The sequence below is a fragment of the Scyliorhinus canicula genome, chromosome 17, assembly GCF_902713615.1.
Source record: "Scyliorhinus canicula chromosome 17, sScyCan1.1, whole genome shotgun sequence".
In the NCBI taxonomy this organism is placed as follows: domain Eukaryota; kingdom Metazoa; phylum Chordata; class Chondrichthyes; order Carcharhiniformes; family Scyliorhinidae; genus Scyliorhinus; species Scyliorhinus canicula.
This window is the reverse complement of record NC_052162.1, coordinates 24,866,704-24,890,400: the sequence shown is the minus strand read 5'-3', so window position 1 is coordinate 24,890,400 and position 23,697 is coordinate 24,866,704. Positions and strand designations below refer to the sequence as shown.

The following is a 23,697-nucleotide window of genomic DNA, read 5'->3' as shown; positions in this document are numbered from 1 at the left end:
CTGTCAACTCTGGTGTTGCTGGACTTTGTTCAACTTATCTTGCGGATGCAGGAGTAGACTGAGTATCTGTGCATGAGTGTGCCTCTCCTGAAGTCCTGGTACAACAGGAACCATTTCTTGTTGAATTTTCACAGCCCATTTCCTTCTATTGTGTTGCCTAGAACTTTTGCTGTGTCCGAGTTAATGCAGAGATAAATATGATCTTAGCTCCTGCAAACAACTCTTTCATTGTTCAATTTCACTACTAAAGATACTGGACCACTTGAGTTAAGAATAACTCCAGGTAGCCAATGCTGGTTACTGCCAAAATACCTGAAATAAACACAATCATGCAGGTTAAAACGCCCCTCCTTAGCGTGATAATCATGTCTCTCCTTCTGCTTTCCTGGTCTCCTTCCCACTTTTTTGACACCTGGATGTAGCAGATCCAGGTGGGACTTTGATCTTCTACCCATCAATAATTCAGCTGGCGAGAGTCCCGTAGTTGTTTGTGGTGTGATACGATATTGAAATAAGAACTTTGAGAGCACAGTCCCTAAAGTATCGTCTGCCATCCTCTTCAATCCTTCCTTCAATGTCTGAACAGCTCGCTCTGCCAAACCATTTGAAGCTGGATGAAAAGACATGCTACGCACATGGTGCATTCCACTCCTTTGCATAAACTCTTGAAACAACTCGCTTGGAAATGTTATATCGTTATCAGAAACAAGTTAATACAGTAGCCCATTAGTTGCAAAGACTTGGCATGGCTCCTCTATGGTACTGGGAGGAGCTGTAATGTAGCTCATGATGTACACATCTCACCATTTGGAATGTGCATCCACAAAGATTAAAAATGCGACCCATGAAAGGGCCTGCAAAATTTCAAATTCTGAATTCTCAACCAAGGATGATCAGGCCAATCCCAAGGATCTAATGGTGCTAGTGGTGACACCTTCCAGTTAGATTAACATGCAGAACAGGATTTCACTTTGATCTCCAAATGCTGGTCCCTATTAGGCCACCAACATACAACCTGGCTAGACTCGCGATTCAAGAGGCACCTGGTTGAGCCTCATGAGTTTCATCCATTACTAGCAAATGACCAGGGGATGGAACAACCACTCTCGATCTCCACAGTATGCAAACATCCTGCACATTTAATTTGTCTTTGCTCCTCACACGAGGCTTCGACCCACCATCTTCTATGATAGATGCCCATCATAATCAGAAATCTTCGAACTTGTGACAGAATAGAATCTCTGCCCGGCCACTGCTTACTTTGTTTCGCAGATTGGGTAAGTCTCTCAAGTAAGAACATAGTGTCGGGAGGATACAATACCTGGTTTGGCCAATCCAGTAAAGGGAAACAACTTTTTTTTTGATAAACAATTTCAATGATGTATTTTTTGGCATTGTAAACAGTAAAATTACAGAACGTGAAAACAAAAGGACTGTACAATAAACAAAGTACACAGTGCAATTGCCCTAACCCACCCTACCCAGATCTGACTATTTGACCCCCTATACTACATTCCCCTAACCCACCCCCCTCCTCCCGCACCCCTGCTGACGATTAATTCTCCGCAAAGAAGTCAATGAATGGTTGCCAGCTCCGGGCGAACCCTAACAACCACCCTCTCAAGGCGTACTTGATTTTCTCCAAGCCCAGGAAACTCGCCATGTCAGATAGCCAGGCTTCCGACTTCGGGGGCTTTGAGTCCCTCCAAGCTAGAAGTATCCGTCTCCGGGCTACCAGGGAAGCAAATGCCAAAACGTCGGCCTCTTTCTCCCCCCGGACTTCCGGGGCCTCTGAAACCCCAAAAATCGCCACCTCCGGACCCATAGCCACCCTTATGTTCAATACTCTAGACATGACGTCCTCGAACCCCTGCCAGTATCTCTTAAGTTTTGGACACACCCAAAACTATGGACATGGTCTGCCGGACCTCTCAGACACTTTACACACCTGTCCTCTACACCAAAGAATCTGCTCATCTGGGTCACTGTCATGTGGGCCTGGTGGACGACCTTAAAACTGAATCAGGCTGCGCCTCGCACATGTTGCAGTTGCATTAACCCTGCTCAGCGTGTCCACCCAGGCCTTCCCCAATCTTCCCTCCCAACTCCTCCTCCCATTTATGCATCAGCTCCTCGGTCTGCGTCTCCTCTGCCCCCATGAGCTCCTTGTAAATACCCGAGACACTTCCCTCCCCCACCCATCCTCTAGTCACTACCCTATCTTGGATCACCCTTAGTGGCGAGAGTGGAAAAGATGGCACCTGCCTGCGCAAAAAGTTCCGCACCTGAATATACCGGAATTTATTCCCCCTCGTCAACCCAAACTTGGTCACCAGCGCCCTCAAGCCAGGGAACCTCCCTTCCAAAAACAAATCTCCCATCCGCTCAATCCCCGCCCTCCGCCATACCCGAAACCCCCCGTCCAACCTCCCAGAGCAACCCGATGGTTGTCACATATTGGGGACCAGACCGATGCTCCCGTTGCTCCCACATGCCTCCTCCACTGTCCCCAGATCTGACGGGCCGCCACCACTACAGGACTGGTGGAGAGGTGCGCCGGCGGGAACAGCAGAGGCACTGTCACCAACGCCCCCAGACTGGTGCCCCTACATGAGGCTGCCTGCATCTGCTCCCAAGTCGACCCCCCCCACCACCAACCACTTCCTTATCATGGCTATGTTAGCCGCCCAATAATAGTTGCTGAAATTCGACAGTGCAAGCCCCCCTTCCCCCTGGTTCTGCTCGAGCATCACCCTCTTTACTCGCGGGGACTTGCCTGCCCATACGAAGCCCAAAATGATTTTGCTTACCCTCTTAAAAAAGGAACGTGGAATGAAAATGGGGAGACACTGGAACACGAATAAGAACCTCGGGAGGACCGTCATTTTAACTGTCTGAACTCTCCCAGCTAACGACAACGGGAGCGCATCCCACCTCCGGAAATCCCCTTGCATTTGATCTACCAGACGGGACAGGTTTAGCTTGTGTAGTCAACCCCATTCCCGTGTCACTTGTATTCCCAGGTACCTGAAACTGTCCCCAACTAGCCAGAACGGCAACTCCCTCAGTCGGTCCCCTCGGCCCCTCTCCTGGACTACAAACATTTCACTTTTCGTTATATTCAATTTATACCCCGAAAACTGGCCGAATTCCCCCAGGGTCGCCATGATTCCATCCATCCCCGCCATCGGGTCTGAAACGTACAAAAGCAGGTCATCTGCATACAATGAAACCCTATGTTCCGCCGTCCGTCCCCCCCCAAACCAGCCCCTTCCAACCCCCTGAAGCCTTCAGAGCAATTGCCAGCAAAAGGGAAATAACTTGTTAGCGTTGTCCTTCCCTGCCCTGTGCACTATGCTGTACTGATACGTTGACAGTGTAAACACTCAGCGCTGTATTCTTGCTGAGGGTATGGAAGGAATACATTTTGACTCGCTGCAAAGACTCACAGCGACTTGTGGTCGGTACACATGGTGAATAAATGACCATAGAAGTACTGATGGAATCTTTTTAACCACAAAAACGATAGCTAGACCTTCTTTGTCGAACTGTGACTAACCTTTTTCAGCCATTGTCAGTATTCTAGATCCAAAACCTATGGGTTTTCGGATCTGGCCTCCATTACATGAGAAAGTCCCGTCCCCACACCGTAGGGCGAGGCGCCACATGACAGAATAAGTTCCCTGTCGAGATCAAAATGGGTGGCACGATCGTTAGCACTGCTGCCTCACAGCACCAGGGACTCGGGTTCAATTCTGACCTCGGGTGACTATCTGAGTGGAGTTTGCACATTCTCCCCTGTCTGTATGGGTTTCTCCGGATGCTCCGGTTTCCTCCCGCAGTCCAAAAACGTGCAGATTAGGTTGGGTTACTGGGATAGGGCAGAGGAGTGGAGCTGGGCAGGGTGCTCTTTCAAAGGATCGATGCAGACCTTTGGGCTGAATGGCTTCCTTCTGCACTGTCGCGATTATATAAAATCTATGACTATCAGATTTTTTGACTGAACTGCACTTTCATATCTTTCAAAGCCTTCTTCTGTGCAAACTCCCACTTCCATTTGGTTTCTTTGTGCAGACGGAAGTATAGTGGAACCAACACTGTGAACGAGTCTGGCAAAAACTTTCTTAATAGTTCATCAAACCTACAGATGGCCTGAGCTTGGCTACATTCCTGGGCTCTAGACCTTCCTTAATTGGTCAAATAATCAGTTGGGCCTTGTACAGTGATTCTCTGGCCTACATACTCTACGCTCGGTACCTGAAAAATGCACTTGTTCTGCTTCGGATACAGTCCCGCCTCGGAAAACCTTTTAAAAACTCGATCCAGGTTGCTGAGATGCTCCTCCTCAATCTGACCCGAAATTAAAATGTCATCAAAGTAAACCGCAACATGAGAAATTTCCATTCTCGTTTGGAAGATCGTCGGACTGCAGGATACACCAAAAGCCAAACGATTATAGTTGAACAACCTTTTATGCACGTTGATGATCACATACTGCTCTGAGTTTTCAAGTGTTGTTGATAGGTGTGTCCAGTTTTGAAAACATCTTGCAAAGGTTGAGAACATATCTTTTACCCTCAGCAACACCATCCAGCTTGGAAACCTGATTAATGCTGAGTTTGTAATCCCCACATATGGGCACAGTACCATCACTTTTAAGAACAGGGCCACACCTCGATCGATCCAGTGACCGTTAAGGGGCTAGCACCGGTGCCACGTGGAACGCAATCTATTCCAATGAGAAATGGTGCCGGATTCGCACCAGTCGGTGATTGACACTCGGGAGGCTGACAAGCTGCAGCAGCATATACACACGTCACTCCCCACACACACACCGTCCCAGCCAACAAGATGGCAGCAAGACGTGCGACCCTAATGTTCACCAACATGGAACTGGAGACCCTGCTAGATGCCTTGGAGGACAGGCTATACCAGGGGTGGGCAAACTTTTCCGTGCAAGGGCCACATTCAGAAATTCACAATTTTAAAGGGCCGCATAGTATATTAAGTAAAATAATTAATATTTAAAATAGCCAAAATAAAAGGTTTTTAAAGAAAAAAAAAGCAATTAATTTTTATTAATTAATATTTTAAAGTAGAAACTTTACATGAAACACATTTATTTGAAAAACAAAGTAACTCAGTTTAAAGGAAAAAAAGCAATTAATTTTTATTAATTAATATTTTAAAGTAGAAACTTCACATGAAACACATGTTGTGCCGAGCAATGATCACCCCACTCAAGTCAACGTATGCACCCTATACCAGTAACCCAACAGCCCCCCCATTAACCTTATTAAAAACATTTAAAAAAATAAAAAAATGTGACTTGATCTTGGTGGGCCGCATAAAGACGCATGCGGCCCGACTGCCAGCCGCCGTTCGCCAGGCCTGGATGCAGGAGTCAGAGGTGGCCCACGCCAGGGACAACACTGCCCTGCAGTGCAAGAAAAAACTGCACCACCTCCTCAGGTTGGCCAGAGTTAGTTGGCAGCACTCTGCCCCTGGCATTAACCCCACCCCACAAACCCTGACCCGCCCACATCTGGAGGGCGGCTGAACTCCCACCCTACACCACATGCTGGTCACCTTGGCCAGGTTTCCTCACCAGCTACCCACCCCCTGGGCTGCAGGCATTGGATACTCTAACACTGTGCATTTTCTGTTTCCCAGCCCCACTCCCACAGGAGAAGGCCACACATAACCTCCGGAAGCAGAAGACTGGAGGGGGACCTGCCGAAACTGCAGCCCCTCACTGCAGCTGAGCAGAGGGCACTGGAAGAGGGGGCTGAAGAAAGGGAAGTCGCTGGAGTGGAGGTCGGCGTCCGGCGAGGAAGTGAAACCCGCTGGGTAGCCATTCCCCATGGCATGTTGTCAACCCTCCCCCACATCACCTCTGCTCCACCACCACCACAACCACCCCTACACTCACCTCCCCCCAACGCCACCTTGACATCGCAGCGGAGTTCCTGAGTTTGGCCCAGTCACAGCGGGCCATGGCTGAGATCGGCGGCGGCATCACCCAGGTGCTGGCCAATGTAGCACAGGCAGGGAGGTGGCCCAGTCCCAGAGGGAGATGGCACAGTCACTGGTCGATGTGGTACAGACCCAGAAGGTGTTGGCACAGTTGCAGCGTGATTTGGCGCAGTCCCAGAGGGAGATGGCACAGTCACTGGTCGATGTGGTACAGACCCAGAAGGTGGTGGCACAGTTGCAGCGTGATTTGGCGCAGTCCCAGAGGGAGATGGCACAGTCACTGGTCGATGTGGTACAGACCCAGAAGGTTTTGGCACAGTTGCAGCGTGATTTGGCGCAGTCCCAGAGGGAGATGGCACAGTCACTGGTCGATGTGGTACAGACCCAAAAGGTGGTGGCACAGTTGCAGCGTGATTTGGCGCAGTCCCAGACGGAGATGGTCCGCTCCATGGCCGTAAGCATTGCGATCCTGACCGAGGCTGCAGCGGGCCTCCGTGACTGGCCAGTGCCAGGTGACAGGGGAGCCTCAGGAGAAATCTCCGCTCGCACCCCCATCCCATGGAATAGCCCAGGAGTCAGAAATGACCCCAAAGGAGGAGGTGGCAATGAGGCCCATGTCAGTGACTCCCGCAGGGGAGGTGCTGGAACACTGCAGCACCTCGGACCTCCCACCCTTACCCCTCCCCTCCTGTCCCTAGCGCATTACATTGGCAGTGGGCAGAACAAGGCAGCACCATGCCACCTGGGACACCCGAGCAACAGCAGGACCAATCCAGGTCCAGCCGTCCCAGATGATCCCCGCTACAGGGGATCCAGGCCGCAGGGCGGGAATCACAGCAGTCCGCCTCCACTCCTGATGTACCATCTGGGGATCCACCTAGACGTAGCCAGAAAGGTAGACACCAGTTACGTTGGCACGGGTGCAGGGTGCTGTTTAGCGTTAAGGGCTAGGGCACAAATCTGTATATAATTTATTCACATTAAACACCTGTGCACAACGTTACAACCTGCCTCGGTGCACTGTCAGAAGGGTGTGAGGGGTGGGCAGGTCTGGGCTGACCGCAGAGGGGGTGCAGGTGAGAATGGGTGGTCGTTGGGGATTGGCTTAGCCCAGGGATCACAGTTCAGCCAGCGCTCACTGCTCCGGTCACCCAGTGCCCCTACCAACCCCTCCCACCTCCACCACCCCAGAGAATCGATAGGGCCGCACGATGGAATTGCCAGCTCGCGTGCAGGGATCAGCCAGGTGAAATATGGGAAGTGCTACCGTGGGCAAGAGTCAGACGTTGTGAAATGATGTGGAGTACCAGAGCTCATCCCGGAGCGACTAGTCATCATCCTCCACCCCATGGTCCATACCTGCTGTTACTGTCAGTTCAGGGCCCAAACCCAGTAGTGAGGCAGGTAGGTATCATGGAAGGGGTTGCAGGGAGCCTTGGGGGGGGAAGGGGGGTGGGGGTGGGATGCAGTGTCCGTGCCCCTGGCCAATTGCACCCATCCCCCCAAAGTCAGCGAACCTGGATGCAATCAGGGCGACCCGTGGCATACACGTTGCCAGCCCTTCCCCTGCATCCTCCTCGTTCGACAAGGCCTGGCGTTCATCCTCCTCCACTTCCAGCACATCACTCCTCTTCTGCGCAATGTTGTGGAGAATGCAATAGGCCACCATGATGATGGCGACCCTTCCAGCGCTATACTGGCGGGCCCCTCCACAGTGGCCCAGGTACCGGAACTGCATCTGCAGATGCTGAAGCACCATTCGATCACGCCCCTGGTCGCTGCAAGTGTTTCATTGTAGCTGGTCTCCATGTCGGTCTATGGCCTCTGGATAGGCATGATCAGCCCTCAACCGCAGTGGATAACCTCCGTCTCCCAGGAGCCAAACACCCAGCCGGGGCTGCACCTCGTAGAGGCCAGGAACCGTTGAGTGTGCCAGAATGAAGACATCATGCACACTGCCCGGGTATCAGGCGCAGACGTGCATAATATGCAGCCAATGGTCACACACCAGCTGCATGTTCAACGAGAGGAACCACTTTCGGTTTGTGAAGACCGGCTTGTCATCTGCAAGTGCTCGTAGCGCGACATGCATCCCATCAATCACCCCCGGACTCCGGGTCTTTCGGCAATGGCAGTGAACCCAACTGCCCGGGCATCCCGGTAGGCTTGGTCTATATTGAAATGGAGATATTGTGCCAATTGGCATAAAGGGCCTTCATGACAGCTGGACAGAGCTGTGCACGAAGCTCTGTCAGCGCCGGGTAGGACCCCTTGGTGTAGATGTTCAGGGCAACCATCAATTTGCCAGCTACCAGGAGTGGGTGTCCTCCCCCATTCCCCCACGGTGCCAGGTGCACCGTAATCCAGCAGATACGTCGCACTGCCCCCCTAATCAGCCGGAGTCTTTGTCGGCATGTCCGGTCTGGCAGGTCCTCGAGTGACAGGTGCTGCCGGTACACGCGAGGTCTCATGCGGCACCTGCTTTGCACCTCCTCCTCCTTGGCCTTTTGGACGGCCGGCTCTCCAGCCTCACTGGTTGCCTCCTGTTCCTCTGGGGCAGGCTCCCGCTGCATCTCCCTCCTCCTCGATCAGCTCCAGCTCAAAGAGCTGCAGGGATTCCCCACGTCTACGGTGACTAGGTGTAAGGCCACCATTGCTGGTTGTATTCCCATATCTACAAGTGGTGAAAGGTACTGACATGTTAGCATGGTGCGTGCCACCATGTCCAATCATGTCCACTAGGCTACACAGTGGCCCCGGTTGGCACAGCCCTTGCCAGCTCTGCACTCCGTGGCCCCTGTTCGGCACTCCCCTGTAGAGGCTACTGTGGGCTTTGCCCTTGGGAGGGCTGCATGAGGCCCTGCTGGCGGGTGGCAGCTGGTTGGGGAGGCAACCATACAGCCAGTGGCACTCTACAGAACCAGGGGCCAAGGAGGGTGGTCAATGGCGTGCGCAGCAAGATGGCTGCCTTGCAGGCCGCGGCAAAGTCGGCCCGTGCCTGGACATCGCCGCAGTCACTTGGGGAGTCACCCCAGGAGCCCCCCCCCCCCCCCCCCCCCCCCGCCCCTTACAGCCAGCCTCGCCAGTGTCAGGACCGGCATTCCAGGGTTGCGCCTCAGCATGTCCTACCTCTTCTCCTTCCCTCATCAGTCACTGTGCCTGTTTCCCGATTTTCAAAAGCCCAAGTTAACATCGGCGTTGGGAATTCCCCCCAGTGGAGGCAGAAAATCGCAGAGGTTCCAGAGAATACTAAGTCAGGCCCACTAATGATATGCAAACGGAGTTTACTGTACATGCAGAATAGAGTGCATTGATGCCGCTGTCAAGGCACCGGAGAATTGCGATTTGGCGTGAACCCAGCGCCTGCCATGATGTCTGCATCAAAACCAATTCTCTGTCCAATTGCGTTTCGCAATTTCAGCATCGGCCGACGGAGAATCCCGCCAATGGTAACTTGACCACAGAAGGGTAGTTGATACGCGTTTTTAATAAGGTTAATAAATAAAGTCAATCTTCTTTAATATATAAAAATAATGATGTTTAAAATACGGGAGCAACTCGCTAAATATAGCAATAACAGTATCAGAACTAACAACAGTTAAATAGGAATATACACAGGCAACAACAACAGAGAACAAAGGACATCATGACAACGCAGCACTTACTGATGACATCAGCGATGGATTTAAATAAGAAGATGCATAATAACAACAACACTCAAGAGTGAAAGAAATTCCAGTCAGCTAACTTTCAAGTTTCCAGTAACATCCCAGCCTCTTGTTAAGGACATGGTGGCATTGAACATTCAGTTATCAAAGCTGCGGACACGGCTTCCAAACAGCTTTCACTGAGAGACACTTCCATAATTCAACAATAAATCTTTTTTTTTTTTAAATTTGGAGTGCCCAATTCTTTCGTTTTCCAATTAAGGGCCAATTTAGCATGACCAATTCACCTACCATGCACATATTTTGTGGTTGTGGGAGTGACACGTACGCAGGCACGGGAAGAATGTGCAAACTCCACATGGGACAGTGACCCAGAGATGGGATGGAACCCGGGTCCTCAGCGCAGGGAGGCAGCAGTGCTACCCACTGCACCACCGAGCCGCACTAACAATAAATCGTATTAAACATTGTTTAACCATGGGAACCATGGTTGACAAGAGAGGTTGAATGTCTTGTTAAAAGGAAGAAGGATACTTATGTAAGGCTGAGGAAACAAGTTTCAGACAGGGTGCTGGAGGGATACAAGATAGCCAGGAGGGAACTGAAGAAAGGGATTAGGAGAGCTAAGAGAGGGCATGAAAAATCTTTGACGGGTATGATCAAGGAAAACCCCAAGGCCTTTTACACATACGTGAGAAATATGAGAATGACTAGAGCGAGGGTAGGTCCGATCAAGTACAGTAGCGGGAGATTGTGTATTGAGTCTGAAGAGATAGGAGAGGTCTTGAACGAGTACTTTTCTTCAGTATTTACGAATGAGGGGGGCCATATTGTTGGACAGGACAGTGTGAAACAGACTGGTAAGCTCGAGGAGATACTTGTTAGGAAGGAAGATGTGTTGGGCATTTTGAAAAACTTGACAATAGACAAGTCCCCCGGGCCTGACAGGATATATCCAAGGATTCTATGGGAAGCAAGAGATGAAATTGCAGAGCAGTTGGCAATGATCTTTTCGTCCTCACTGTCAACAGGGGTGGTACCAGGGGATTGGAGAATGGCGAATGTCATGCCCCTGTTCAAAAAAGGGAATAGGGATAACCCTGGGAATTACAGGCCAGTTAGTCTTACTTCGGTGGTAGGCAAAGTAATAGAAAGGGTACTGAGGGATAGGATTTCTGAGCATCTGAAAAGACACCGCTTGATTAGGGATAGTCAGCACGGATTTGTATGGGATAGGTCTTGCCTCATAAGTCTTATTGGATTCTTTGAGGAGGTGACCAAGCATGTGGATGAAGGTAAAGCAGTGGATGTAGTGTACATGGATTTTAGTAAGGCATTTGATAAGGTTCCCCTTGGTAGGCTTATGCAGAAAGTAAGGAGGCATGGGATAGTGGGAAACTTGGCCAGTTGGATAACGAACTAGCTAACCAATAGAAGTCAGAGAGTGGTGGTGGATGGCAAATATTCAGCCTGGAGCCCAGTTACCAGTGGTGTACTGCAGGGATCAGTTCTGGGTCCTCTGCTGTTTGTGATATTCATTAATGACTTGGATGAGGGAATTGAAGGGTGGGTCAGTAAATTTGCAGACGATATGAAGATTGATAGTGTTGTGGATAGTGAAGAGGGCTGTTGTTGGCTGCAAAGAGACATAGATAGGATGCAGAGCTGGGCTGAGAAGTGGCAGATGGAGTTTAACCCTGAAAAGTGTGAGGTTCTCCACTTTGGAAGGACAAATATGAATGCGGAATTAATGGTAGGGTTTTTGGCAATGTGGAGGAACAGAGATCTTGGGGTCTATGTTCATAGATCTTTGAAAGTTGCCACTCAAGTGGATAGAGCAGTGAAGAAGGCCTATGGTATGCTAGCGTTCATTAGCAGAGGGATTGAATTTAAGAGCCGTGAGGTGATGATGCAGCTGTACAAAACCTTGGTAAGGCCACATTTGGAGTACTGTGTGCAGTTCTGGTCGCCTCATTTTAGGAAGGATGTGGAAGCTTTGGAAAAGGTGCAAAGGAGATTTACCAGGATGTTGCCTGGAGTGGAGAGTAGGTCTTACGAGGAAAGGTTGAGGGTGCTAGGCCTTTTCTCATTAGGATGGATAAGGATGAGGGGCGACTTGATAGAGGTTTATAAGATGATCAGGGGAATAGATAGACGGTCAGAGACTTTTTCCCCGGGTGGAACAAACCATTACAAGGGGACATAAATTTAAGGTGAATGGTGGAAGATATAGGGGGGATGTCAGAGGTAGGTTCTTTACCCAAAGAGTAGTGGGGGCATGAAATGCACTGCCTGTGGAAGTAGTTGAGTCGGAAACATTCGGGACCTTCAAGCGGCTATTGGCTAGGTACACTGATTACGGTAGAATGATGGGGTGTAGATTAATTTGTTCTTAATCTAGGACAAAAGTTCGGCACAACATCGTGGGCCGAAGGGCCTGCTCTGTGCTGTATTTTTCTATGTTCTATCTATGTTCTATTGTGTGTGTGTGTGTGTGTGTGTATATGTGTGTGTGTATTAAGACAAAAATCCATTCTTACTTTGTGAAGGAGCTGGAAAGAAGTCCAATAAAAGCCATTGCTGCACCGCCCATTGCCGTCCTCCTGCATCCAAACCAGTCAGTGAAAATGCTGACAATTGGAGAACAAAAGAAAATCATCCCCATTGAGACTGCACCTACCCAGGCTGCAAGGAAAAAGGAAACAGGAAAATAGTTTTAATCGGTTGTAGGATTTGATGGCACCTTCCACCACTTAACCCACTGCTCCACAGCCTCACCGCTCACTGGAAATGTCTCCCCGGCTGCGGAATCTCCAGGATCACAGTCTCAAAATAAAGGGGTCGGCCATTTAGGATTGAAAAGAGGAGGAACTTCTTCACTTAAAAGGTTGTAAATCTTTGGAATTCTCTGCCCCACGAAGCTATAAATGCTCAGTTGTTGAGTATATTCAGACCGACATTTTTTATATTGGGGATGTGGGGACGCTGCAAGGCGGTGAAGTGAGGTAGATGATCGACCATGATTTATTTCAATGGTCGGAGGCGGGTTGGTCAGGCACGAAGAGTCAAATGAGTTAATATGTTGTAACAATGACAACTTGCCTCTGTATTTACGGGTACTGTTCTATAAAGAGCGAGAGAATGGATAAGAGGCACAAATCAAAAGGAATTGGATGGTGGTGGGATAAGCAACGGTGTGGTCAACAGCTCCATCTGAGGAGAGATGGAGCATGGTGGAGGGGATTCCAGAATGCTGGTGTATGTTGATTGGAGGCAATGGGATGCATGGATCACAGAGTGGGCCAGATTCAGCAGGGAGGAAGGGATAATGCTAGATAATCACTGAGGCAGGGAGACAGCCATGGAGGTGTAAAAAATGGTGCCCGGGACCCGGTCCAACCCCATGGCCTCCTCATCTCCTCCATGCCAACCTATGGCACTTCCATGCCCATTCACCCACTTTCCACTCTGTATTCACCCAGTTCCAGATTTCAGACCCCATTTCCAGCAGCCACAATTTTCACCAGTGCTTGTCAAAGGTGTGGACTGGTGCAAATTCACATCCTGCACTTCCCACCTGGCTGGCTCCACCAGGCATCTGCTAGTCCTCTGGGATTTTCAAGGAGTCGGGCTAGCTTTTAAAGGACTTGTGGTTCACGGCATCTCAAGAGGTACTTTGAACTATTGTCTGGAGAGGGGACCTTTTGAAAGATATATTCAAACGGTTTTATGCATGCCACCGATGCAAGCTATGCACCCCCCCCCCCCCCCCCCCCCCCCCCCCATGGTCCCTCATATTCTACATGCTAAAGCCTCAGAATGCATTCTTGTCTGGGAGCCCAGGCACCCATTATTGAGCACGATGCTGGGCCGTTTAAACAGCCCACCTCAACAACGGATAGCTCCTCTTGCTGCCTCTGAACTCTCTAGGATCCTGGTAGTATTCGCTAACCATCCCCTCCCAAAACAAAAATTCTGCCTTTGCTGACAATTTCTCCCTAGCTGGGCAGACGGAACTGGGAAATTGTCTTACTCCCATTACTCGCCTATTACAATTGGGACCAGACCCCAAAAGTGGCTTCAATACTGGACAGAGTATTTTATTTCAATTTTGCTAGACTGTGTGGAAAGGATACCTCACTCCAGGAACGATTTCACGCAAAATGGGGATACGGCATATTAAAACAAACTATGGGCTGGTTTAGCTGAGTGGGCTAGGCAGCTGGTTTGTAATGCAGAACAAGGCCAGCAGCGCGGGTTCAATTTCCGTACCAGCTGAGAATTCTGAATTCTCCGTGTACCCGAACAGGTGCCGGAATGTGGCGACTAGGGCTTTTCACAGTAACTTCATTGCAGTGTTAATGTAAGCCTACTTGTGACAATAAAGGTTATTTATTTTATTTATTTTAAATTATTTTTTTTGTTATTATTTTATTTATTATTGTTTTTATTATTATTTATTTTATTTATTTTTATTTACTTTATTACTGACACAGTATTAAAATATCTTTAACATCACATAAGAAAATAGCTTACAATTACCCTTAAACAATGCTGATCAATACCGTGACATAACCCTTAACTGCCATCTTTATTCCCACTCAAACAACAAAACCATCTCAGATCCCAATCCACTTTGAAATACAGTTTGCACTCAGGAATATTTGCTGTATAGAGATATCTTGAATACTCCACTTTGAGAAAGAGAGATCTTTTGAGACTGCTTAAAGAAAGAGACCTGACCCCGTCAGAATAATGCAGAATCTCTGGCTATATTTCTTCATAAACCTTTTCAGCTCACCTTCCAGCCAAAAGCTAACTCTGAAAACCTCAACACCTGACTGCTTCAATCCCTGGCTCCTCCATTTAACTACATCATCTTGCAAAGCTGAACAAAGTGTCACTAATTAGCTATTCTGCTGTGAACCCTATTAATATAAATAAAAGTCCATTAGCCCAAACGTTACAATGCTTTAATTGCACCTCTGGCTGCAAAAAGCCCAGCCGTCTTTCAAACCAAGATCTTTAAAAATACTACTGCAGCAGTCATACACACTCTAACCCAGGCTTTTAGCTCCTACTGCACCAAATACGTATAATGCAATATATCTGAAATTTGGACATTCATCACACGCCTCAAAGATAAAAATCTCGGCCCATAACGTTGGTGAAGATTACAAAAGTCCAACAATCTAGGAAGAGAGTTTTAATATCAATTATTTAGGAAGGAAAAGTCAGTGGAGGCTAGTCAGAACAGAGGTGACAGTTGAGCAGAATATCATAGATCATAGAATCATAGAATTTACAGTGCAGAAGGAGGCCATTCGGCCCATCGAGTCTGCACCGGCTCTTGGAAAGAGCACCCTACCCAAGGTCAACAACTCCACCCTATCCCCATAACCCAATAACCCCACCCAACACTAAGGGCAATTTTGGACACTAAGGGCAATTTAGCATGGCCAATCCACCTAACCTGCACATCTTTGGACTGTGGGAGGAAACCGGAGCACCTGGAGGAAACCCACGGACGCACGGGGAGGATGTGCAGACTCCGCACAGACAGTGACCCAAGCCAGAATCGAACCTGGGACCCTGGAGCTGTGAAGCGATTGTGCTATCCACAATGCTACCGTGCTGCCCCTAAAACTCTACTGGCAGCGGTGCCCTTACTGTTCCTGCTGCTGTTCACCTACATTTTCAAAAATGTATAAATATTACACTGTATCTAGTCAAAGGTGAGCCCATGAAAAGGGCAGGATATAGTACAGGATAGCCTATATGTAGGTGAGATCTCCGAGGAAGAGCAAAGAAAGTGTTGGAGAAATCAAATCTGCAATTCAAACTGGTTATCGATGATTTTCCGGTGTCCAATATAAAAGTCTACTTAAATCGGTAGCCCTTCGTCCCGATGACTTTGTGCAGCAAAATAGTCCGAGATTACCGGCCACCAGGAATACCTCATTCCTGACCTCATTAACACTACACCCATGTATGTTTTATCCGATGCCAATGCTTATGTAGTTACATTGTATATATTGTGTTGCCCTATTATGTATTCTCATGTATTTTCTTGAATTCTGTTTAATTCCCTTTTCTTCCCATGTACTGAATGATCTGTTGAGCTGCTTGCAGAAAAATACTTTTCACTGTACCTCGGTACACGTGACAATAAACAAATCCAATCCAATACAATGAACCTTTCTTAGGATTTAAGGATATGCAACTGACATGATGCAGGATTTCACTTTGGGAATGTGGTAGCTGGGTCGCCAAGATATCTTTAATGATGTGCTTTAACACGCTGTTTTAATAGCACGCCTTGTGGGTTCGTGATAAACCAAGATAGCAATACATAATGTAATTAAATCTCAAGGTTCGTCCTTAGACCTGCTACTGTTCACCTACATTTTCAAAAATGTATAAATATTACACTGTATCTAGTCAAAGGTGAGCCCATGAAAAGGATGAACCGACCCCAATTTGGGGTAATCCTATTGAATAATATAACATAATAAGCACCAAGATCAGGAGCGTTTCTCGAAGGGCCATTGAGGTGCATGTCATAAAGCTAGTAGGTTTTGAATTGAGGTTTCCAGTAATTTATGAAATTCAAACATGGTTCAAACGTTGAAATTCAACTAGAAAGGAGGTGCCTGGAAGTTCTTGGAGGAGCTGAAGGGCCAGACCGTGGATCAAGATATCAGAAAAGGATTACTGATAACAGCTTGGTGTCAAAATATGTATCCTTGGGCATCCCATTGGACAAGGCCACAATGGCAACCTTGGTGTTGCAAGATTTTCCAAGTGCTAAAGAGTAGCAAGACCTAGCCTCCTTTGACAGGTCCTAAATCTTGGATATAGTGAAGAGTAATTTAACACTACAGAAAGAGAAAAGTAGGCTCTCGTTAAAAAGCGAGTTGGAACAGTTTGCTTCAACCCACAGATATGAAGCAAATAACAACGGAATTCTCCACCTTCCCAGCCGGGTGTTCCTCGGCGCCGTGCCATCACCGGCAGCGGGAGTCTCCATTCCCGCGCCAGCCAACGTGGTTTCCTATTGTAGCCACCCCACACAGCTGGGAAACCCCTGGGTGGGGGTGCACTGCCCGCGGAACAGAGATTCCCATCTTCGGAGAATTCACCCCAACATCTTTTAAAATCTGGCTCTTTGACATTTAGGATTGGGTCTAAAATAGAAACTACTGGACAATCTCAGCAGGCCTGACAGCATCTGTGCAGAGAGAGGAGGGAGCTAACGTGTTGAGTCTGGATGACTCTTTGTCAGACAATTGGGTGATGGGCAGGCAGTGTAGTTCTGGTTTTCCATATTAGATTCAGTACTTTAGTGGTTAAAACTTCTTGGTGGGGGGCATTGGGGGATGGGGAAGTGAGAAAGGGCAGCTTTAAATCAGCTGAAAGTCTTTGCTGCAATGGCTGTGCCTCATTACTAAGTGCAACATTAGATAGGACAAGTTCAGTATCTGCACTTTTTGTGCTAAGTTGGGCTGAAAAGATATAAACAAATTACCTCAAAACACACACAACTAAACCAGAAAGAAATCCAATTCCTAAAATGTGAAATCTGAACAGGCCAACTGCGCATTGTCCAGAGAGCTACAATTGTCCTTGTTCAACTTAAGAGTCTTGCATGAATTGCTCGGTTCAACAATCCAGCAGGGGGTCTCAAGCAGGATGCTGTCTGCAGAGTATAGCGGCTTTTCATCAACTAATTGCAAAAAGTGCTTCCAAGATCTTAAAAGCCTCAGGCTGAAGAGGAATTTGATTATGTGTTTCTAAGGACCTCATCAAAGGCCAAGTAATAATCAGCCCTGGCTGCTTCCACGCTGCTAATGGAATGGCTTTTCTCTTAATGTCAGGAACAAGTCCATTGTTGCACAAAATGTAAAAACTTTTCTTCCAACAGAGTGCTATTTGTTTCCACAGGCTTCCATTTTCCACTTTAGGCACCAACAGTCCAGAACATTCTCTGGCTGTTATTCCAGTGCGCATTTCTCCCACTTGTGTTTAAGGTTGTACATGGGACTTGCAGCTGTGCTACCACAGGTGCACCTCTGCTGTCCAACTGGTCCACACAGCTTTAAACTCTGGCATTTGCCTTTCTTTGTTCACGTTTCAGTACTTGGAAAGGGCAGTATGTGCACCCACTGTACAGACCGTCCCAGCCTGCTCTCGCATAATTTGTAGTTTGCTCCATAAAGAGCTCTGGGTGCACTTCCAGTCCCAGCTAGAGACTGCATGTTTCCAATTTAAACTTGCTCAGACCTGTGAGATTGTCGGGATCAATTAAGGCTGACATTCACATTCTCCTGAAATGACCACAATGGATTGCATTGACATGACAATTATTGATGCAAGTAACTGCACTGTCCAAGTTAAAAGTCAACAGGAAATTAAACGTGCGTTTTTATCTGCTAAGACAATATACAGCTGAGCAAGAATTTCAGCGCTTTGAGAAAGTAATGGATTTTTAAGTATAGATCTACAGGAAAATTAAAAACAGATAATAGGTCGGCACGGCAGCACAGTGGTTAGCACTGTTGCTTCACAGCACCAGGTTCTATTCGCGGCTTGGGTCACTGCCTGTGTGAAGTCTGCAGGTTCTCCCCGTGTCTCCGTGGGTTTCCTCCTGGTGCTCCGATTTCCTCCCACAAGTTCCAAAAGACGTGCTTGTTAGGTAAATTGGACATTCTGAATTCTTCCTCAGTGTACCCAAACAGGCGCTGGAGTGTGGCGACTAGGGGCTTTTCACAGTAATTTCATTGCAGTGTTAAAGTGTGACAATAAAGATTATTAAATTAAAAGTTTGCCATCAGAAACTGCACCACCTAGATGTAGAGCTCTCAATGCCAGATTTACAATTGAGCGATACACATCCTTATCAATGCAAACAGTTCTGAATATTACCTCTCCTCTTTCCTGAAGGCAGTAGTCTTCATTGGAGTATAGAGCTTCCTATGGGATTTGGCACTTGGTTCAGACAGGGCTTTCTTTAAACCAATAACAACTTGTACATATATTTTTTTTCATTCATTTATGGGTTGAGAGTGTCACTGGCTAGACCAGCATTTATTGCTCATGCAAGCGCATTTATGGATCAACAATAAATGCTGCTGAGCTGGTGACGGCCACATCCCATCATGAATTTAAAAGCAATATAAATTTGAAGTAATAAAATGTCTTGCGGTGCTTCCCAGGGACGTTATAAAAACACAGTTTGACTCCAAGCCACATTAAAGGAGATCACAGAGATGGGGTGTGCGCGCGAGACCAGCGATCAATTTGAAAAGAAGGATGTGAGTTTTAAAATTGAGGCATTGCTTAACCAGGAGCCTAGTCGGTCAGACATCAATCTTTTTGTCATCTTCCAGTCAGGAATGCCACAGAGGTTGCAAGAGTTTCCTCAAACACATTTCAAACCTTGGATGCCTTGAGCTTTTTAAGAAAGCTAAGAGTTGCTGAGGAGAAAATGAGTGTTTGGGGCAATGGTATCAGGGGGTTAAGTAAGTTTGCACTAGTTTTAGCTATGACGACATGCGAGTCCCATTTGAGACATGAGGAAATTGTGATGTCAAGAAATGGAGTCAAGAAAAGATAGGAGTTGCATTAAACATGAAGCAACTTGTATTATCCTGCACGGGACCGACGGGATGGGAATGCTCGTCTTCCCCGTGCTCCGTGCCGAGTATGAGCTCAGCCGCTAGGGGCGGGGTATCTCAGTCAATCACTGTATACAAGGTCAGCCAGTAAAGCACCGACCAGAGAGGAACCCGGTAGTGATCTCCTAGGATGCAAAATAAAATGTTGATCTTATTTTACTCGGTGTGGACTCTCAGTGTCCTTATTAAACTGGCGACGAGGAGTAAACTGGTTTGCTGTCAACGCTGCGACCTACTCAGCAGAGCCACCTCCCCGATTTTCTGGACCCAGGTTTGGATTTCTTTAACTCTCCGGCCTCTGTTGGGTGGCGAGATGTATTTGACACCGGTGTTGAAGACTAGAACCAATAGACTGAATTAATGCGTTATTACTTCCGGGCCCACAGTATCACGGAGATCGAACGCTTGTGGACCGCAAATGTTCGGAGTGATCCAGAATCTCACATACCCGGCCACACCAGAAACTCTGTCATTCGACCAGCTCATGGCACTTGTGGCGTAACACTTTAACTCAACCCCATGGATAATCATTCAAAGATATTGTTTTAATATGGAAGCGAGGTCCACCAGTGACTCCATCACTGAGTTTGTACCTCGGCTACGGAAGACAGACGAGTTTTGCAAGCATGGAACTGTTTTGTTCGATGTCCTCCACGATCGCTTGGTCTGTGGGATCAATAAGATGGAAACTCGGAAAAACATTTTGGGTGACATTTCCCTAACTTTTCAGTGGGTGCTACAGATCTCCCTGTCCCAAGAGAGCACGGAACGTGAAGCCCAGGAGATACAGGGGATGGAAGTGAACATTTTGGAGCATTCCACCCCCCCTCCCATTGTATCCCGCAGCCCGGACCGAACGCCTGTGTGACTCTGGCCTCTGGACGAAGAGCCGGGCACCAAGATGTGCGACGTTCCCGAACTCAGCTGAAGGCAATTCCGGCCTGTGTGCAATACGTCGACGTTGGACCTGGCGCACCCGCAGGCAGGAGGGCCAGCGCTCCAGGCATCTCGGTCGAGGTAAGAGCCAGCCCCAGGGCCAGGCCTTGTATCTGGATGACCCATGACCCAGAATAGGCAGAGGATGAGAGCAAGATGTAGTTGAACTGTTTGGGCGCACCCCATGTGGCTTCTATTTGTGTTCCGATACCAGCGAATGCTCATATGCTCCAAATGGAGATGGACAGGGGAGCAGCCGAATTTGTGGTGGTGCAGAGCACATTTGATCTTATCAAACAAGCGATGCAGACTTTGTCTTTGGCTTACACGGCCGCTTCGTTGGCCACTTATACAGGGTAATGCTATGGTGGAGAAGGTTGAGACCAAACTTTGGCGTTTGAAAAGTTTGAACATTATTCGGTCTATGTGCTTCGCTGATTGGGCAGCCACACAACTTTACTCTTTACTCTTTTCTTGGACTAGTAAATTACCATGGGCAACTTATTCCACATTTGTCTACTATCCTAGCTCCTCTCCACTTGGGCATGGGCAAGGCCCAGGGTACGGCGTTTAAAAAGGTGAAGCAGCAGTTGGCTTCTTCAGCGGTATTGACACATTTTGACTCTTCAAAACCATTATCCACCACATTAGATGCTTCACCGTATAGCATTAGGACATTGCTGTCCCATCAGATGGCAACGGCCGTGACTGATCACTTCTGCCTCCCTGACGCTGGCTGTAGCCAAAATAAGATATGTCCAGGTCGAAAAAAGAAGGTCTGGCAGCGATATCCGGTGTTAAGCGATTTCATCATTAGGTCTATGTCCGCCATTTTTTTTTATCGCCACCGATCACAAGCCATTCCTAAACGTCCTCCATATAGACGAGGCGATTCCGCCAACAACGTCTGCGAGGAATCAGCGGTTGGCTATGTTATTGGCTGCTTACGAATACTCTTTTAAGCACCAACCAGGGGCCCAGATTGCACATGCAGATGCATTGAGCCCTCTTCCCCTTCAGATCAAATCGGTGAACCCTCCTATGACAGACAAAGTGATTGCTGTCCTGAATTGCATGGACTCCTTGCCCGTCACTGCCTCATGTGTTCATGACTGGACGCAAACCGATGCTATACTTGCCAGGGTGCCACATCGTGCGCGATACGGTGCGCAGCTGTGACTCCAGGGGAGTTGTAGAGTTTCTCCACAAAATTGTCAGAGCTGACTGTGGGGTATCAGGGTGAGGCACCAGGGTTTTTGTCCCAGCCAAAGGACAGGGTATTGTGTTGAAGGATCTTCACAACAGACATCCTGATGTGTCCAAAACGAAGAAGCAGCTAGAAGCTATGTCTGATGGGTGGGTTTGGACATGGACATCAAGACGTTGACCCAGTGGTGCTCCATCTGTCAAGAGAACCAGGAACCTCCGGCATTAACACCCCAACACCTTTGGAGTGGCTGGAGTCCCCTTGGGCTTGCGTACACGCCAATTCTGCCGGTCCTTTCTTGGGTTCAATGTTTCTCATCCTGGTGGACGCCCACTCCAAGTGGCTGGAGGTTCATAAGATGGTGATGATGACCACTTGCCGGGCAACCATCGAGCGATTGACCACTTCTTTTTCCACCTTCGGAATTCCTGAGGTACTCGTGACCGATAACGGGACCTATTTCACAAGTGACGAGTTTGCCTCTTTTGTGAAGAACAACCGGATTCGCCACGTTCACACTGACCACAGCATCCAGCATCGAATGGTTTGGCAGAGAGGGCTGTGCAGACAGTTAAACGAGGGTTTAGGAAACAGACGTCCGCCCAGTAGACACAAGACTGGCACGATTTGTATTCACTGTGCGCGCAGTAACTGGGATGGCCCCCGCTGTGATATTAATAGGTCGTAGGCTTAACACACCGAGTTTGATTCTACCAGATATCAGCGCAAAGGTGTGCCATAACCAAGATTTGTAAGGAGTTGCCCAGTTTGACGCCGACCTCTTCGACATTTCACGCCTGACGATGAGGTGTTTGTTTGTAACTTCAATGATGGTACTCACTGGCTCTCTGGGATTGGCATCTGTCAAACAGGACCAGTCCTACAAAAAATTCAGGTTTGGGGGCAACTGATGGAAAGGCACCAGGATCACATTCTCTCACGGAGGTTGCTCCCTCGTACGGTGCCTCGGAAAGCGCCTATCCTGGATCCTCCAACTCCATTGCCGAACCAGCCTGCTGCGACGCGTCAAGTCTCTCTCGAAGCCGACATGTCCGAAGTTGTGTATTCTGAGACACCGACACCATAGTTCATTCACCTCCTGCCAATCGTCCGCCACTCTGCCGCAGACGGCGTTCACCAGCGAGGTATAAGCCGGCAGATCCAGCCTATCCACCTCACGATGACTTGCTGCAGCCGAAGAGACTCCGACATCCCCTACCTGCCCCCCCCCCCCTCAACATGATTATTCATCGAGGCCTGTGGACCTTTTGGGGGGGGGGGGGGGGAGAAGGAATGCAACATCCCGCATGGCGCCTATGGGGTAGGAAACCTCGTCCTCCCCATGCTCCCCCACCCCAGCGGGGGGAGGGGGGTATCTCAATTAACCAATGAAATTAAATGAAATGTAAATCACTTATTGTCACGAGTAGGCTTCAAAGAAGTTACTGTGAAAAGCCCCTAGTCGCCACATTCCGGCACCTGTCCGGGGAGGCTGGTACGGGAATCGAACCGTGCTGCTGGCTTGCTTGGTCTGCTTTAAAAGCCAGCGATTTAGCCGAGTGAGCTAAACCAGCCCCTGTTTGGTTTGCCAGTTCTGTATCAGACAACAGCATAGTTATAATGGTTAGGTACTTTAAGCAGCTCAAGGCTTCCTACTGCTGTCACGTGAATTCACTAAGCTGCAGCAGCATGCAAATTCGAAAACACAGCCTAAGAATTACAATCTTAATAATTGAAGTCCACACTCAGCCAAGGTATTTCCACTTAATTTTCTTGTCAAGTCATGTACTAGTTAAAGCATTGTACAAAGCAGTGTCTTAAAAAGAGGGTCAAGTCCTTCCTAAAGTGACACACATAGATGAATGGTGCCCGGGGCAGATCTAAACATGCACACAAGGGACTGTATCCATGGTCATAGTCAAATATATGCGGCTTCCATTAAAATTCATTATATCACAGGAAAAGCTGCATTCGTTCACTAGATTAGAATATTCCATTTAAAAATAAGGGGTGCAACTCTTCCAAAAAATTTCAAAGTGGTCTCCAATGCCCGCCAGGTGGGTTGGCGCAATCCAGGTTCTGCACCGACATGGAGAGGGGCTGGACCTAAAAACACCATCACCGCCCCCCCCCCCCCCCCCTTCATCTCTCCACCCCCTTCATGCCTCGCCCTTCATTTCCCATCTCTTTCAGGCCCCACCCCTCGGCAGTGCTAACCTGGCATTACCCGGGT

At 48.4% G+C, this 23,697-nt stretch overlaps 1 protein-coding gene across 1 annotated transcript in view; it reads right to left on the bottom strand.

The window, feature by feature from the left end:
* LOC119952401 (monocarboxylate transporter 8-like) overlaps positions 1–12,360 on the bottom strand; it is a gene marked incomplete at its 5' end in the record, with an annotated part of 80,119 nt that extends 67,759 nt beyond the window's left edge. The window contains one exon of the mRNA XM_038776121.1: positions 12,185–12,360. Coding sequence (XP_038632049.1) covers positions 12,185–12,360 — 176 coding nt within the window. The remainder of the gene's footprint in view (positions 1–12,184) is intronic.
* Between the last annotated feature and the right edge of the window lie 11,337 nt (positions 12,361–23,697).